The sequence below is a fragment of the Eriocheir sinensis genome, chromosome 15, assembly GCF_024679095.1.
Source record: "Eriocheir sinensis breed Jianghai 21 chromosome 15, ASM2467909v1, whole genome shotgun sequence".
NCBI classification, from domain to species: Eukaryota; Metazoa; Arthropoda; class Malacostraca; order Decapoda; family Varunidae; genus Eriocheir; species Eriocheir sinensis.
Window position 1 is genome coordinate 15,063,736 of NC_066523.1, and position 18,692 is coordinate 15,082,427.

An 18,692-nucleotide genomic window follows, 5' to 3' on the forward strand; every position below is an offset into this window, starting at 1 on the left:
ACATAATCTGTCTTGAAGGAAAAGCTGGAGGAGAAAAGGTGCGCCAAACTTTATATCCGCAGCAGGAAGGTTAGGAAAAAGCAGGTTAATTGATAGCCATGCAGGTACGCGGGACGGGTGTATCTTATTAATTATCTCAGGCGTGTGGAAGGTAACAGACAGGTAGAAAAGCAGGTGTACGGCAGGCGGAATATGGTTTTGTTTTTCAGGTGTGTATTCAGATTGCATGACTGTGAGGCGATAGATAAGGTGACACATATATCTAACCTAATCATCTCAATTGGTACTATATTTCAAAGTAAATTTTAACATTCGCTGTGCAATATGATTCTGTGCAATTTCAACAAAAGTAACTCATTGTTGTTGAAATATTCGGCAAATTAATTATCTCTTAGGTGTTTCGTAAGGTAACTGATGCCGAGTGGTTGATTACACCTGTACAATATTTTTTTTTTCTGGTGCGGTCGACAAAACAAAGTCGCTCTGAGGAATCACAAAACCTCAGTCATAAAAAGCGAGAAAACTGTTCGTGAAGTTTGGCTGATTACATGTCCAAAGAGGTTCTGTAATGCTGTATAGTTTTAGATCTTTTCAGGTGATCGTGATGTGTGAAGTTGCATCCCCATACACGACAAAGAGCACTAAGACTTGTTGCTGGCGAAAATATATCTCAAGGCTGTAGTGGGACTTGCAGATCGTATATATTGGGAACTCATACACCGTTGCCAGATTGTCGTACTCAGAGCATAGTATTTACCGGTTTCTGACGCCTAACTATTGCCTAGAAACATCAGGAATTAACTATTTTAACGATAATTACAAGTGAATCTCCTTATTGGGGTCGGTAAATATAAGAGGCTGAGTAAGACAATCTGGCAGCTTTGAACTCCTATGTGATTGATTTTATCTGTCGAAGCAAGGATCCTAAAAATGCCATCTGGTTTCAGTCGTTCCACATCCCAACATTAAACACTAACACTAACTGGATCGAATTACACATCCCATTCAACGTTATATTCCGTCGACGCTGGTTTGAGGCTAAAGGTGTTTATGAAGAGATAATACTAAATATTCTCTTTGCTATTTTGAAAGCCGTCTGTGTTTGTTTCAAGGGAATATCGCGTTCAATCTTTATGTCACAACCTTTCCGTTTTGTACATAATTTATACTTCTGGCCTTGGATTAATGTTTGTTTTCTTTAGCTTAGCGTTCTGTTTGTGCTAGTAGTAGTTCTAGTAGTAGTAGCAGTAGTAGTAGTAATGGAATTCGTAGTAGTAAGCGCCGTATGAAGAAGACATAATCAGATTCACTACTAAAACTTTGGAGGATTAAACATTACAGCAAAATCGCGTCAGCCTCGAGAGAGACGTCTCGTAAACTTCTTTTTTCTTCTTCCTCATGAATCTATTATATTTCCTTAAGTACGAGGGGCGGGGCCTCGGTGGACTTATAAACACACGCTATTGGTCACTTCTGGGGCTGACTGGGAGGGGTTTAAGTGCAGGCGGCTCGTGATTGGTCAGTTTTAAGTTGTTGAGTCACATGATGTAAATAAGTCCTTCTTTCAGACTCATTTCATAAAGGTCACCAAGATTATTCACGGCATAAATGTGTTTCCGTTTTACATGTGTGAGGTCATAAAGAGAGAGAATATACTATTGGTGTAATCCTTGGTTCACACGAATACATAAATAAATATACGTACACAACTAATTAAAAACACATAATACACATGAAAAGTATATAATTCCTTGCACACACACACACACACACACACACACACACACACACACACACACACACACAAACTTTAAGGGGCCGCTACACCACACGAATGATTTAACTTGTCGCTTTATTTGTGTTGCCGAATATGCATAACGAAACCACACTTATTAACACACACACACACACACACACACACACACACACACACACACACACACCAGAGATATGCAAAACAACAAACCTTACATAAGAAAGCATTTAGGTTAAGAAAGAAAAAAAAGGAGGAAATAAAAAAAAATGGAAAAGAGAAAAAAGGAAAGAAAGAAAGGAGGAAAAAAATAAAGGGAAATGAAACTAAATCAAATAAAAATATGCATAAACAGATAGAATGATAAAAAAAACACAGAAAGAAAAAAAATATATACGGGTCCCAAAATACGACCTTACACAACACCTGAGAGAGAGACAGCCGGCTCCCTCACAATTACAGCAAGACATCTTTGACTCCCCGCCTCGTCTCCCCCTCCGAAATTAGTCTCCATATGGCAATCTGTATGTAAATGAGCAGGATGGAAAATGCAGCCGAGCACTCCAAAAATTAGCTGTTTCCTTTTTTTTTTTCTTCCTCGTGTGAGATGCACCACCGTTGTCTCTCTCTCTCTCTCTCTCTCTCTCTCTCTCTCTCTCTCTCTCTCTCTCTCTCTCTCTCTCTCTCTCTCTCTCTCTCTCTCTCTCTCTCTCTCTCTCTCTCTCTCTCTCTCTCTCTCTCTCTCTCTCTCTCTCTCTCTCTTCTCTCTCTCGCTCTCTCTCTCTCTCTCTCTCTCTCTCTCTCTCTCTCTCTCTCTCTCTCTCTCTCTCTCTCTCTCTCTCTCTCTCTCTCTCTCTCTAGTGTTTGGTTTAGTTAGATTCGAGAGAGAAAAACCCTCCTCACCCGTGGGCTGCCTGGCTGTATCTCGTAATTGCTTTATCCCTCCCGAGCATCAATCTTTAGGGCTGAAGGATTAACATAATTACACTGAAATCTTTGGGTGTGGCGGCGGCTAATGGCGAGCAAGATGGGGGCCGCTGCATGTGCTGGTATTAGTGTGATGAATAACTACCGACCCTGCTTCTGCTTCTCCTACTGGTGCTTCTTCTTAAGCTGCTGGTACTACTTCTGCTACTGGGGATGGTGGTGGTGATGATGCTGTTTTTCTATTGCCTCTTTATTTTCTTTTTGCTGGTCTCATGATGCTTCTTATTTTACTACTTCTGATGTTTTTTGTCTTTGGTTTAGTGATTTTTTTGTTTATCCTACTCCTAACCCTCTTCTTATTTTCCTTTTTTGACTGGATACTTTTTTTTCTAATGTTTTTTTTCTTCATGCTGTTCATTATTTGGTGTGTCTAAGTTGTTTTTCTCTCGCTGTTTCTTTTTGTCCTTCCATCTCTTCCTTCATTGTCTTTTTTCTCCTGCTCCTTCTTCTCCCATAGTACTTTCTTTTTCCATCTTTTTTCCTCATTTTTCTACCGGCTTTTGCATATTTTCTTCTAATCTTTTTTTCCTCGTTTTTCATTTGTTTTCTTCTTTTTCCACGTCGTATATTTATTGTCCTTGTTCTTTTTGTTCTTCTTGGTCTATTTCTTCCTCTTCCTCTTCTTTTATCTTGCTCCACTCCTTTGTTTAACGTTCTCCTCCTCCATTTTCCATCTGTTCTTCCCTTCTCCTCCACCTTCTCGTAATTTTTCCTCCTCCTTCACCTCCTTCTCCTCCTCATCCCTCATCCACATTTAGTCCTCCATGACCTTCCTCCCTCTCTCCATTTTTTTTCCTCCCTTCGGCTACAATCCCTCCTCCCTCTCCTCTTCCTCCGCCTCCTCTTCCTAAGTTTGTCTCTCAGTCTGCCTATGCCTTCCTCCTCTTCTCCCATCTTTCTCTCCTCCTCCATATGCATCTATTATTTTTTTTCTTTTGCCCTCCTCCTCCTCCTCCTCCTCCTCCTCCCTCTTATCCCGCTCCTCCTCCTCCTCCTTCTCTATAATCTCTTTCCCTATTGCCTGCCTCATCTCCCTCCTTCATTCTACTTCTCTCCTCGTCCTCCTCCTCCTCCTCCTCCTCCTCCCCTCTCTTCCCCTCACTACTTTTTATTCTTCCTCCTGCTCAAACCGGCCTCCCTCCTCCCCTCTTCCCTTTCCTCCCTCTTCCCTCTCCTTCCTCCCTCCCTTCTCCCTCTTCCTTTCCTCCCTTCCTCATTCACCCTCCTCAGCTGTCCTTCCTCCCTCCCTCGTGTTCTTCTTTATTCCATTATATTAGCAAGTTATTTTTATCTCCATCTTGTTTGACTTATTTAATGTGTGTTTGCGCTAATTTGCATGTCATCATTTTCATTATGCTGGTTAACCTTTTTTATTTATTTGGATTGTGTTTTAAGTTCGTTGTTTTTTTCATTCATTCATTATTTGTTTTGGTCTGTGTAATTTGCGTTTTTTTTCTCTGTTTTTTTTCTTCTCTTTTTCCTTCTTTTGATGTGTAAGCTCTCGTCTGTGCATTCTATTTTAGCTCTTATGTTTTGTTTGTTATCTTTTCTTTCTATAGTTTTCTTGTATTTGTGGTGTTTTCGTATATTATGTTTGTTTGTTTTTTGCTACTTTTTGTCCACCACGATCTCACTCAGTTCCTAGTTTTATAGTTTTATTTTCTACACATTCGAAATTCCCGCCGTCGTCTTGATCGCTATTATTACTACCACCACTTAACAACAACAACAACAACCACTATCATCCATAACAAAAGCAGCGGCAAGAAGAAGAAAACAACAAAAAAAACTAAGTCATCCATTATCAAACTAAAAACAACTATTGATACTCTAGCCAACCAGCACAACCACAACTACCACCATTACTCCCACGGCCTCCTGGACATTCATAGCAAGTCGTGTCTTATTTTGTTTATTCGAATTTTTTTTTATCCTTTTTCCCACGAGTCCGTATAATGTAAAGAAAACCCAGCTAGTTGCTCTCTGTCTTCCTGTCTGTTTGTATCTCTCTTGATCAGCCTGTGTATCTATCGGTCAGCCCGTCTGTTTGTCTGTCAGTGTGTTTGCGAGTCGGGCGGTTAGTTAGTCTTGATTTGCTTTGAGGTCCATCATCATCTCAGTGACCCGAGCCGTCCGTCTCCTTACAAAGCAAAACATACACACCGCGAGGAATGTTGCCGGGGATATAGACACACACACACACACACACACACACACACACGTTCGTACATATATATATTCCGCAGTGACTTCGACTCTGCCTTAGCTTGAGCCTAATTAGCAAGCTTTAGCGAGGTTCGAGCGGACAGACGGAGTAACAAGCCCTGTCACCGGTGTTATCCCTCGCTAACTCCACTCAAAACACACGCCGCCGCCAGACTGCGCCACAAACTTAGTTTACCCAACAATATTTCTAACTTAATTAACCTCAATCTACCCTTAACAGATTAACAAATTTGCCTCTCTCTCTCGCTCTCTGTTTCTGGTTTTCTCTCTCTCTGTCTCGGGTTCTCTCGCTCTGTCTCTGGTTTTCTCTCTCTCTCTCTCTCTCTCTCTCTCTCTCTCTCTCTCTCTCTCTCTCTCTCTCTCTCTCTCTCTCTCTCTCTCTCTCTCTCTCTCTCTCTCTCTCTCTCTCTCTCTCTCTCTCTCTCTCTCCTCCTCCTCCTCCTTCTCCTCTTGCTCCCCTTTTATTCCTTCCCCCCTCCCCACCTCCTGCTCTTCCTCCTTTCCAAACATTCATCATTACACACACACACACACACACACACACACACACACACACACACACACACACACCACTATACCTGAGCCATGACAGTGACGTTGTGTTGTCATTATTGTTATTTTCTTCACTTCCATTTTATCATAACTTGGTCTGTTACTCTTAGTCATCAAGTATGTTTCCCCTTATCCTCCTCCGCGTCCTTTTCTCTTCATTTCGTCAACTCTTCTTCTGCCTCCCTCCCTCCCTCCCTACTTTTCCTCCACGTTCACCCTTCCCTGCCCCTTCCAGCCGGTTCCATGTTTTCATCTTCTCCCTTTCCCTCTCATTTCCATTTTTTTCTACTTTTCTTCTTTTCTCCGCTCATTTTTTTCCCTTTCCACTCTCCTGTCGTTACCCCCCTCTTCTTTTCATCTTCCCATTCCATTCTCTCCATTTTCTTTCCTTTTCCTTCTCTTCCACCTCCTCCTCCACCACCAGATATCCACCACAGTATACACTAAATCACCACCACCATCACCACCATCACCATAACCACCTTCCATCACCATCACCGCCCAACATCACCACCCACCATCATCATCACCATCACCTCCCACCATCACCACCACTGCCACCACCACCATCACCTCCCACCACCACCACTTTCGCCGCCAGATGTAGTTTCCCTTCAAGCTCCTCGGACTTCAAACCTCCTCCTCCTCCTCCTCCTCCTCCTCCTGCTCCTCCCCCTCCTCCTCCTCCCTCACCTAATCAGCTGTAAGGGTCAGGCGGGGCGCGTTAGGCAGCCCTGAATATGTTACTTAAATGTTACTTGTGTTGCGTGTTGTGTTACTTAGTGTGTTACTCGGAAGACGCTACTTGTACGCGGCGCTGTGTTGCTGAGAGGGTGTCACGTATTGCCTCTGTTATTTGGACGGTTCTAGTTTGTGTTGCTAAAAAGATGACGATTGTTACTGCCTCTCAAGTGTTGCGTTACGCTCGTGTTACCAAAAGAGTGTTGCTTTCCTGCGTAGATCCTTTTCTCTTTGGTGTTACTAAGAAGACGTAGTTTAATTCGATTGTTGCGGTGTTCGTCTTTTGAATTAGTAAGTGGTTGTTCCTCGCTGTGTTGTCTAATGATAACTGGGTCCTGCTTCCTTGCTCCCGCTGTTACGCCAGACTTCCCTGATCATTAGTGGTGTTACTTGCTGCCCCCAGCCTTGCGTTATTCCTCTCCCTTACTGCCCTCCATGTTACGTTACTTTCCCTTCACACTAAATGGGTGTTACTTGGCTTCCCGTAATACCGCGCGGGTGTTGCTTACTCCCGGCGCTCCGTTGCTCTCCTTGGCGCCCGAGATTACCGAGGAAATTATTTTATGACGCGGGAATCTTTCGTGATCAACTCGTGGGCGCTGTAATAGTACAGTTCAATTTCCCGCCAAGGCTGCCCGAAACTGGCCCTTCCGGCGCGGCGTGGAGGAGCGGAAATGGCGCGTCTTGGCCCTGCTTGGCCCTGCACGTCCAAGGCACCTCGTCCGCCATGAGCCTCCTTGTTTTGCCATGTGTGTGCAAAATTTCACCCCTAATTTCGAAATTAATTTCGGTTCCCACTGTATAATCTTATTAAATTTGCATATTAATCAAGGGATTTTAATTAGAGTACACCCATAGTCTAATTTGCATACGGCCAATAATTGAGTTTCTCATTTGCATTTTAAACAAGTTGTTCTAAACTCTGCTTGCCTTTGTTGTTGGCGAATACAATGCAGGAGACCCAAGTCCACCACGTTTCTCACACCTTTCGTTCATCTTCGCTCGCTCCCACTGCCTCCGGACCCGCCGCAGCGCCCGCCCCTGCTGCAGGCGTCTCGCCAGGGCCACCGTGGCGCCTTACCCTACCCTAGCTCTGCAGGCGGCCCTCGCTGGCACGCCGGGGCGGCTACAGAAGGCCAAGGAGCCGTGGAAGCCTAAAGACACCGCGACGAAACGGAGCAAAGTTGTGTGAGGGAGCCGAAGCGTTTCCCTTGATTAGGGTCAGCGGGCTGGGAATACATTACTGTACGTCTGAACATAATGTTTGGGCGCCACACGTGCACCTCCTCCAGTGACATCCGACTTCTTGAATCCAATTATAACTTTTCATCGGCGGCATTAAACCTTTATTCGGCCACAGGTGTGAGGGAAGCAGCACGTACAGGAGATGAGGATTTGTTCCATGTTATTATTGTTGTTTCATTATTATTATTCCTCAAGGGAGTCGAAGAGGGTCAGCTCTCTCACACACACACACACACACACACACACACACACACACACACACAGAGGGCTTGAGAATAAATGTGTATGCATATGTCGTTATAGATAACATGTAATTGCATGGAATTCAAATGCGGATACGCCGTTGTAACTTGCTGTTTGGAATCTCAATGAGTTGACCAAGTTTGCTGCAGCCTGATTATTAGTTTATACCGCGGGGAGGCTATTCAATTGCGCCAAAACTCCTCGTCTTCCCCCAACGTAAAGATGCTCGGCGGCTGAGATAAGAGATGAGATGAGTTTGCGAGAAGATCAGGCGAGCCGAGAGGAGCGAAGGATGCTGCTGCTGAACGTGCCGGCGATGAGATGAGATGAGATGAACGTGAGAGAAAGAAAATGGGGGAGTGAAAAGTGGCGGCGAGAGAGAGAGAGAGAGAGAGAGAGAGAGAGAGAGAGAGATCCTCGCTCGGCTGACCACTAAACACCAGGACTTCTCTCTCCAAGTCCTTCAAACTTAAACTTAATTCGCTGGGCACCTGAGGCCTGGCATCACCACCACCACCACCACCGCCACCACCTCCACCATCGCCACCACCACCACACTGTATTCCACACCCTCACCACTACATCTACCTTCTCCCCCTGACACATCCGCATCCATTATGTATCTCCCTGTGTATATGCATGTATAGTAAGCCTGGGTTTATACATACAGCATAAAGCCTTAGTCGGCATAGGACGTGTGGAGAGCCTCTTGTAGTTGTAGTGGTGGTTGTCGTGGTGTTGGTGGTGGTGATGGTGATGACAGAGGTAAATAACAAAGATGATAGATTATAATAATGATGATTGAAACGTATTGGTAGTAGTAGTGGTAGTAGTAGTAGTAGTAGTAGTAGTAAGGGTCGTTGTAGTTATGCAACTTAATTAATATTAGTGGTGCTGGAGAATCAGGGCGAGTAGGGGAGGAGGAGGAGGAGGGGGAGGAGGAGGAGGAAAGGGGAAAGGGCAGTCGGTCGCACGGAGAAACAGAGAACCGCAGACTACCTCCCTCCCGGCGCTGAGGAAGAGGAGGAGGAGGAGGAGGAGGAAGATGAGGAGGAGGAGAAGGAGGAGGAGGAGGAGGAGGAATGTAGGGACAGAAACAGGAAGGAAGATGAGGCGGAGAGAGAGACACACAACAATATATTATCCAAACATTCTAGCACTACGTTCTTATCATAATCATTCTTGACGCTAGAGCTTAACCTTATCAATAAACGTACAAAGTCTTCATGGTAGTATCGTTCTTATGGGTCATGATGGTGATGGTGACGGTGATGGTGATGGGAGAGTTGATCTGTTGGCGGATATGGTGGCGACACATGATAAAAAAGAGGTGATGGTAGCGGTAATGGTAGTACTAGTAGGTTAGGGTAATGGTGGTGGTGACGGTGGTGGTGATGGTCAGGGTGAATGAAACACAAACAGGGGCGCGTCGAGAGGTGGTGGTGGTGCTGGTGTTGTCGCTCCTGCCGGTAACGTCGGTGTTGTTGTTGCACTCAATGAAGCGAGCGCAACATTTTCGCACGTCAATGAGAGCGCTAAACAAAAAGTCGCAAATGGATAGATTAGAACGAAACTAAACCGTGACGCGTGCAACAAAAACTTTTACTCCACTACTCCTAATACTACCAATACTACTACGACCACTGATGCTGTTCATACTCTTTCAACAACAACAACGACGACAACAGCAACGTAAAATACAACTACTACCACTACTACTGACACAACAATTACGATGAAATGCACGTGGCAGAAAAGTATAAAAGAGCGGGGTTTATTTATTTATTTTTTGGGCTGCTCTGCTCTCTCTGTTGTAGCCTCGGACGCGGCGGAAAGCGAAATAGGATAAAATGAAAGACAGGTTAGACGCTACAACCACCACCACCACCACCGCCACTGCAATTATTCTCTCTCTCTCTCTCTCTCTCTCTCTCTCTCTCTCTCTCTCTCTCTCTCTCTCTCTCTCTCTCTCTCTCTCTCTCTCTCTCTCATCAAATACAGATTACAAGAAAGAAAGAGTAATGAGAGAGAGAGAGAGAGGCAAAACCATAATGCTCATATTGGAGTCAGCGCATTACTGACCTTCAAAATGCGGATGAATGAACTCCTCTCTCTCTCTCTCTCTCTCTCTCTCTCTCTCTCTCTCTCTCTCTCTCTCTCTCACACACACACACACACACACACACACACACACACTTACTACGACTACAACTTCATTGACGAAAAAAAAAGTCTACAAAAATCGTGAACTTTTACTCTAGCGAACGTAGCGTCGGAAAGGCACTCTACCAGGTGTGAGAGAGAGAGAGAGAGAGAGAGAGAGAGAGAGAGAGAGAGAGAGAGAGAGAGAGAGAGATCCGTCCGTCTGACTGTCAATACGAGCAATGAAACGAGAGGAAACATTACGCTCGAATCAGCTGTTTCGGTAATGACGCTTTGCTCAATGATTTAGGAGGTGGAGGTTATTTCTCTCTCTCTCTCTCTCTCTCTCTCTCTCTCTCTCTCTCTCTCTCGTAGCGGGTATTTATTTTGCCGTGAGGTGGTTCATTCATTACTTTTCCTGCTGATGCTGTCGATTGTACTACAGTTCCTACTATTACTACTACTACGTGGCTGAGAGAGAGAGAGAGAGAGAGAGAGAGAGAGAAATGAACTTTGTATTTATTCGTTAAGAGCAAAACACAACACATTACTACGTAGACTTCATTCCTTTTGTGATGATGGTGGTGAAGATGGTGATGGTCATTATGAGGAAGACGAGGAGGAGGAGGAGGAAGAGGATGAGGAAGAAGATGGAAGAGAGGAAGGAAGGATGGACGCCGCTGCTGCCACCTAGTCCTCAGTTGCCGAAGCTCTCCTCCTCCTCCTCCGTCTCTTCCTCCTCCCTGTCACTCCCCTACACACGAGAGTTTCAGCAGCAGCAGCAGCAGGAGGAGCAGGAGCGACGGTGAGAGAGGCGGCGTTGTGTCCACTCCTGCTAAATATTTATCTTGCATTCTTTCCCTCGATTTCACCCCTTTGCCTTTTGGGTCCTCGCTTTCGCAGCCACGCCACATATTAAACAGCGCCTCCTGTAGCTAGATTTCACCCCTAAAGAAGCCTGTGTCTCGGGGGTGCAGGGGAGCAGGAGAGGCGGAGGTGGACGTTCGCGCGCTCACCAAAATTAAACTAGACGATAGCCAATGAAGAATGATGGGGGAAGCGTGGACCTCGGCGGGGAGAAGGGGGTAGAGGAGGAGGAGGACGAGGAGGAGGAGGAGAAACGGTAGTGGAGGTGATGGTGGTGATACAGGTGGTAGTGGAGGTACTGATGGAGGTGGAAGAGGTATAGATGATGGTGGTTGAGGTACTGGAGAAAAAGAAAGAAAAGGAAAATGAGGAGAATTAAGAAAAGGGAACAGACAGTGACAGAGGAAAAGTAAGAGAAAGTGATGATGAAGACACAGGAGAGATGTTAGAAGAGAAAGAGCAATAGGGAGAAGAAAAGGAGGTATCAGAGGAAAAGGAAGAAAAGATAAGGTAAAAGGAAAGGACCTGGTGTCAAGAGGAGAAAGAGGATTAGGAAGAAGAGAGGATGAACGAGTAGAAAACGAGAGCGGTACTGGTGGAAGAGAAGGAAGAGGAAGAGGAAGAAAAGATGAGACAACAAGAAAAGATGACGATAAGAGAAAGAGAAATAGAAAGCAGAGAAGGAGGTGGACGAGTAGGCAGTGAGAGGGTGATGGTGGAGGTAGTGGCGGTGGTGGTGGTGGTGGTGTCCAGGCGAGCGAGCGAGCGCTTCAACTTGCCCACATTATACGGCCAGTGGTGTCACGAGCGAGAGAATAAGGGAAATGTTTCGTCCTGGAAATGAACCTCGCGCGCCTCCTGAGCCTCGACTAAACCATAACGCCACGCTGCCGACGCTTCGCCTCTCGCCTCGCCTCGCCTCGCCTTGCATAGCCTCTCGCCTCTACTGCTCGCCCTCTCTCTCTCCCTTCTCCTCCTCCTCTGTCCCCGCTTCTCTCTCTGTTCTCCTTTCTCCTATTCTCCTATCTGTTTTCTCATCTTCCATTCTCCTCTCCTCTCCTCTTTCTTCACTATTCTTCTCCTTTCCTCTCCTCTTTTTTATATCCTGTTTTATCCTCTTCTCTCTTCCATCCGTTTCTTATCCTTTCTTCTCTTTTCTTTCCTATTCTTCTCCTTGTTCTCCTTTCTATTTATACTCTTTTCCTATTTCCGCTTTCTTCGTCTCTGCCTTCTCTCCTCCTCTCCTCTCCTCTCCTCTTCTCTCTCTCCCTCTCTCTTGCAGCGGCGGAGGATCAGCTGAATATGTCACTGAGGGATGCTGCAGAAGGGTTATGGCGGAGAGAGAGAGAGAGAGAGAGAGAGAGAGAGAGAGAGAGAGAGAGAGAATATCTGGTGTGTGTGTGTGTGTGTGTGTGTGTGTGTGTGTGTGTGTGTGCAGTAGCCAACCCACACCTACTCAGGCCGGGGCTTTGAGGGTAATGGGAGGCCGGCGGACAGGTAAAGGCTCGGGATAAATATCTAGTTAGCAGGTGGCTTGACTCTGCGCCAGGTGGGCTCAGGTGTGCGAGGCGAGGGCGGCAGGTAAATGTAAGTGTGACTCCTGCAGGCGCTGAGATGGCTGCTCCTTGGCCTAACATCTTTTCTGGATTTTCATTTCTGTACCACTTTTTTTCGTATTTCTAATTTTCACTGCTTGTCCAATCCTCTCCTTATCACTGCCTAACGCTAACTAAAATGATTCCTTCTCTTTTAACAGCTTAACTTATAAATGTAGCGATAAATTCATGAATGTCACTAAGGTATCTCTGATGTTTCTCTGATGTGGAATTATCTTATTAAACGAATCCAATTTGTGCTTTGATTTCGTTGGTTTAAATTAGTTACAGTTTTAGAACTTTGTAGAAAGAAAATGTTTAAAGGTCTTTGGGAATGCATAGTGGCTGCTGTGTGTGTGTGTGTGTGTGTGTGTGTGTGTGTGTGTGTGTGTGTGTGTTCAAAGGTTGTATTAGTGTATGTTGGGGGTAGGGGGTAAAATCAAAGAGAGAGAGAGAGAGAGAGAGAGAGAGAGAGAGAGAGAACAGGAAATAATGATTGCAAGTTTACTTAATTTACTTCTCATATAAATATCCGCCGACTCGTCCCTCATGATTCCTCTTCCTCTTGCGGCGCCTTTCATCAGCCAAAACCTCTATCCTCTCCTCTTGCTCCTTTTACTTCACCTTTCCTCCTCTTTACTCCTCCTCCTTACTCCTCCTCCTCCTTCATCATGTCAACAACTTCATTCTTCCTCTTTCCTTCATCTCCTCTTCTTCTACACTTCCTAACTCATTCTTCTCATTCTTCATTCAAACACCTTACAGTCTCTTCATTACCTTTATTTCTCATGCATCACACCTCTTCTTTCTCTTCTCCTCTGTCCTCATCCTTCACACTTTCTCCTCCTCCTCATTAATCCTCCTCCTCCTCCTCGCCCCTCACCTCAAAAGCCCTGTAAAGTAGTTCGATTATGAGCCACAAGTCACACGAGGACACGCCAACTTTTCGTCTCTCTCTCCCTCCTGAGTTAAGTTCCTCACACATCAAGCTCTTCCCCCGCCATCCGAGGCTGCCGGCTGTCACTCGAGCGGGGATTGGTTGGCGAAAATGACCACGTTTAATCCCGCCCGATGATTGGTCCATTATTATGTCTGTCTTTGGCGAGATTGACAGCGCATGAGGCGGCGGCGATGGTGTTGGTGCTGAAGGTGGTGATGATGGTTTAGAAGATTTAATTGGTAGGATTAAAATCAGCCTTCGTGTGGTTAGCGGTTAGCACTCAGCAGGCAGGCGGAGGAGCAAGCAGGTCCTGTGTGTGTGTGTGTGTGTGTGTGTGTGTGTGTGTGTGTGAACTCTACTTTCTTCGCTCATGCATTATCAGTTTTGTTTTGTTTTATAGTCAGTTTGAAAATAATGAGAAATCTTTAAGTATTAGAATTGGCACCATATTGTCTTTACTGTTTATGAAGACGCGAAATAATATAAAAACAAATAATGGGGAACAAGAAGAATAAATGCAAACATGATACATAAGAAAGAGGAGGTAAAGGAAAAGAGGCAAGAGAAGGAGGCAGATGAAGGGGGAGAGGAGAGATGAGAACAAAGGGACCTATAGACGAGGAGGACTAGGGAAGGAGAGAGAGGCTTATAGGATGGAGGTAGAACAACAGCAGTAAACAGAAGCAGCAACAGTAACAAACAATAGGAGACGCAGCATTAGCAACAGTAGCAGAAACAGTAGCAACGGCAATGGTATATTAACTGGGCTGTATAGAGGGATAGTATAGGGAGTTCCACCACCACCACCACCACCACTACTACCACCACCACCACTACCACCATCAGCAACCCTCCAGTACTAGGACTAACATCACCATCACCACCAATACCACCACTATACCTCACTACTATCCTTAACCCCAGTAATAGTACCACCACCACCATTACCTCCACCCCCCCACCACCACTACCCCACCAGCAACAGTAGCAGGAGAGCAGCAGCAGCAGGAGGAGGAGGAGCGAGAGCAGGAGCGTCGACAGTAGAAGTCTTCCCAACGTAGTTCAATATTGGCCGGCTCTAAGGCTACTGACACCCCATTTGTAAGTGGCGACAGGGCGGGCCGGGAGAGAGGTCACAGCGGCGCGCTCCCTCCAGGATGGCGGGGTCATTTAAGGTCGTTTGAGGGTCATTTCCAGGAACGTTCGTTATAATAAAACTATGCGGGGGTCAGTCTGTCTGCTTGTTTCTTTGTTTGTTCTCGAAGGCCTGTTTTTTTTGTCTTTTTTTCGGTTTACTACTACTACTACTACTACTACTACTACTACTGCTGCTGCTACTATTACTACTACTACTACTACTACTACTACTACTACTACTACTACTACACTACTGCTACTACTACTACTATTATTGTTGCTGATGCTTCTGTAAACTCACCTTTCAAAAACGTTTGGGATTTTTTTCGTAATATTGGATCTTTCTCTAATATGCTGCGTTTTGAGCGTTTCGATTTATATATCTCACAAATTTGACACATAGAATTTGATGTACTCATATTTTTCCCCATTTTATTACAAAAAGTACACTTCACCTCGAAACTACAGCAAAAAAAAATGCCTCCTATATTTTACTCGGCGTCTTTAGAAGTAAGGTTTTGTACCAATATTCTGATTTCTTTCTCGATCACGTGTTTTGAGTGGCTGTCTGGCAGTATTTTTTTAGAACTGACGACGTACAAAGTCGACGTATCGTTACAGGTGAAAACATGAGTAGGCAGAGGAATCAGGAGCCATTATGTCGATGTTTTGTGTGCCACCAAGGAGGGAGGGACTGAGGCCAAATTATATAAATCTACGTATTTTACTATTACATTTTCATTCCTCCTCATCTACTGCAAGACGAGAAGAGATCAGGAAATTATATTTTAAACATTTCGTGTGTCGCCAAATAGAGAAGAATGATGATTCACTTACGTTAGCCTTCGTACATTTTTATTCCTCATATACTGCTAAAGAGATGAAACGGAGTAGGTGATGAATTTTGGAAGTTTAGTGTGGAGAGAAATATCGAGTTCAATGGTTGAGGTTTAATGATGAACTTAAGAACACCATAATCAGATTTTTGTTTTCCTCAGATACTGCAAGAAGACAAGACAAAAGGAGGAAGAGATTCTTTCGTCACTGTTTCGAGTTAGACGCCTGAAAATGCAGCTTGCTGATAATTTCATCTCACTACCAAATATATTACGAATGGAAACGGTAACAGAAGGAGAAAGAGAATGAGGAAGAGGAGGAGGAGGAGGAGGAGGAGGCTGTACCGTCGACGTTGCGAGTGTCGGGGAAAAGAGCATCTGAGGCCGGATAAGTGTGAAGTTGGTGGATTCTGCAGGGTGATGAGAGCCTTTCTTTTTTAGCACCTTTGGTAAATGTGCACTCCATCAGGTATTGCCGAACGGAGAGGGAAGAGGAAGTTGTCGTGCTGCCGGTGTTCCGTGCGGCGGCAGCCGGGAAAGGAGCGTCTGAGGCCTGATTATTGAGGCGCGTGGGGGCGGCAGGGAGATGAGGGTCCTTTCAGCAGCTACGGTAAACAAGGCCCGGCGACCGACACTCCGGGACGTGAGGAATTCTAATGACCACGAAGCATGAAGGGAGCCACTCGCGCCCCGCTAAACACCCGCCCAGCTAAAGAATTAACGCGTATTTCCCACTCAAACTTGCCGAGGCCATTCTGTTCGCCTTTTTCCGGTGTTTAGGGCGAGTCTTACACCCTCCCAAAATGAGTAATTCGGATGTTAAAGGGATGGCCTGCTCGTACGCCCGGCAGCGGTGCAGAGGAAGGTGGCGCTGCCTAACTTCTCGTACTTCAATTACTTCCTATCAAGTATTATCATTTACTGGCAGCTGCTGGTGTGGCCCGCGAGCCCTGGTCACTAAGGGTCACCTCCGCCCCGCTCACACTCTGGCCAGCGTGACCTAATGTGGCTCGACACCAAATGATATTGCTAGTTGCCGTGGAGGCTGTGGGGGGAGGGGGGTAAGGGATAGGAGGGAGAGGAAGAGGAGGAGGAGGGATATGCAGCAAAGGGGGTGAGTGGGCAGGCCTGTACACACACACACACACACTATCTCTACATCTATCTATTTATCTGTCTTTTCTATCTATCTCTTTTTCTCTTTGAAGTGTAAGGTGTTTGCTTATTTGTTCGTGTGTGATATAATTACATACATTCTGGACTAAATTTTTTGAAGTTTAGACGTTGAAATAGTGGTTAAAGGATAATTATTTTCTTCTTTGCAATCATTACTTATATTACAACAATGTTACTGCTTCCAATGCTAATAATGATCATAATAATAATAATAATAATAATGATAATACTGATAATAATAATGATAGTAATAAAATAAATGATACTATTAATGATTATAAACAGAGATGATACGGGTTCTAAGGGTAGGGGAGATAACAACGTAGATGAGGAGACCAACGAGGGTGATTGGAACAAGTGGTAATATAAGTGATGGGGGTGGTGATGATGGTAATGACGGTGTTGTTCATATAAAATGGTTGTGGTGAATTTGAAGGTGATGGTAGTGGAAATGATGGTGTTAGTGGCTGATGATGGTGGTGGTGATGGTGGTGGTGGTGGTGTCGCCCGAGCAGGCTGTCCACAACGCTGCTCCCGCATCTCATCTAAGACCCAAAGTTTGATCTAACAAGCTTCACCACCACCACCACCACCACCTCCACCACCCCTCTAACCCCCATTACCAAAACCACCACCATTTCGTTTGCTACCACCACTACTACAATTACTCCAACAACTACGATTACACTTAACTACTACTACTACTACTACTACTACTACTACAACCACTAATACTAATACTCATACATATACTAATACTAATACAAATAATATTGCTCATACGTAAACACACACACACACACACACACACACACACACACACACACACACACACACACACACACACACACACACACACACATCCATAGTTCTATAATTACCGTATGCGTCTGCAGTGCCTAGGAGGAGGAGGAGGAGGAGGAGGAGGAGGAGGAGGAGGAGGAGGAGGAGGAGAAAGAGGAGGAGGAGGAGGAGACAGGGAAGGAGAGCGAGAGAGAGGAAGCTTCGGAAGGGGAGTGGGTTAGGGCTCTCTTCCCCTATCTCCCCTGCCTTCTCTCCTCTTCCAGCACTAGTAGGGGGCTCCGCAAGTCTTCGGCAAGGGGATAAGTCGATTTGAAGGGCAGGGGTCAAGAGCCACGAGAGGGAAGGAAAGAGGAAAAAGGACAAAGGGGGAAAGAAGAGTTTCAGAAGAGTAAAACATGGGTAGAAAGGGAGTACATGGGAGTGACCACCTGGGTTGAAAATAGGAAGAAAATGTATGGGAATGAGTGAAGAATGGCAAGGCAAGGTGGGAGAGCAGTAAAAGGAATTGGGTTGAAAGATAAAAAGGATTGAACATAGAGGGGACAGAAGAAAGTTACCAATTAGGCAGAAAAGCGAGAATAGATGAAAATGGTGCATTGAAGTAGAAAAAAAGATAGAGTAGAAAGGAATGAAAAAAAAATAGGGCAAATGGAAGAGGGAAGTGAGAGTAAAGAAAGTGAGACCAGAAGTAGAAGAGAAAGATGAAAGACACTGGAAATACAAAAAAAGGGATGAGATAGAGAACTCACCTAGAAGAAATACATGAATAAAGAGGCTTGAAGAACTGAGGAAAAAAAGAACTTACGAATATGAATTGATTGCAGTAGAAAGAGAGGAAAGGTGGAGAGTATAACGAAGACATAATAAAATTGGAAAAGAGGGAGAGGACGAAATATATGGAGCTGTGAAAGTATAGTGCAAGTGTGTGAGTGAGAACCATTGGCAAGGAGATAAAGAGAGGGAGAGGGAGATAGAGTGGAAATGGTGGAGTGAGAATGAGTGATCTTTGTGTCACCGTCAGTGTCTTGTAACGTAACATATCTACTTACCACTTAAGCATCACGTACCAGACCACTGACGTCCTACTTTCAAATGTACTCACGCACTAACTACAGTCTTAACTACTCATAAATCCCGGAACATACATCCGCACTAATTACTTACGGAGCTAAAATTAGGAACTGCTTACACTACTTATGAAATCAACAACATTCTATTCATAAATCTTCATGATAGTCCTTAAAATATCATACAAGTAACACACACACACACACACACACACACACACACACACACACACACACACACACACACACACACACACACACACATACGCACACACACGCCTGCCCAGGTAACAACCGAGGTACTGGCTCACCTGGCCGGGCGCCTCGCCTCCATAATGCTGACTCGAGGATAATTTACAATCACCTAATTTCCTGCTGCAC

At 45.0% G+C, this 18,692-nt stretch overlaps 1 protein-coding gene across 1 annotated transcript in view; it reads left to right on the forward strand.

The window, feature by feature from the left end:
• Positions 1-7,451, forward strand: part of LOC126998715 (uncharacterized) — a 135,866-nt gene extending 128,415 nt beyond the window's left edge. Inside the window, exon 3 of the mRNA XM_050860703.1 lies at positions 7,292-7,451. Coding sequence (XP_050716660.1) covers positions 7,292-7,451 — 160 coding nt within the window. The remainder of the gene's footprint in view (positions 1-7,291) is intronic.
• Positions 7,452-18,692: the final 11,241 nt, after the last annotated feature.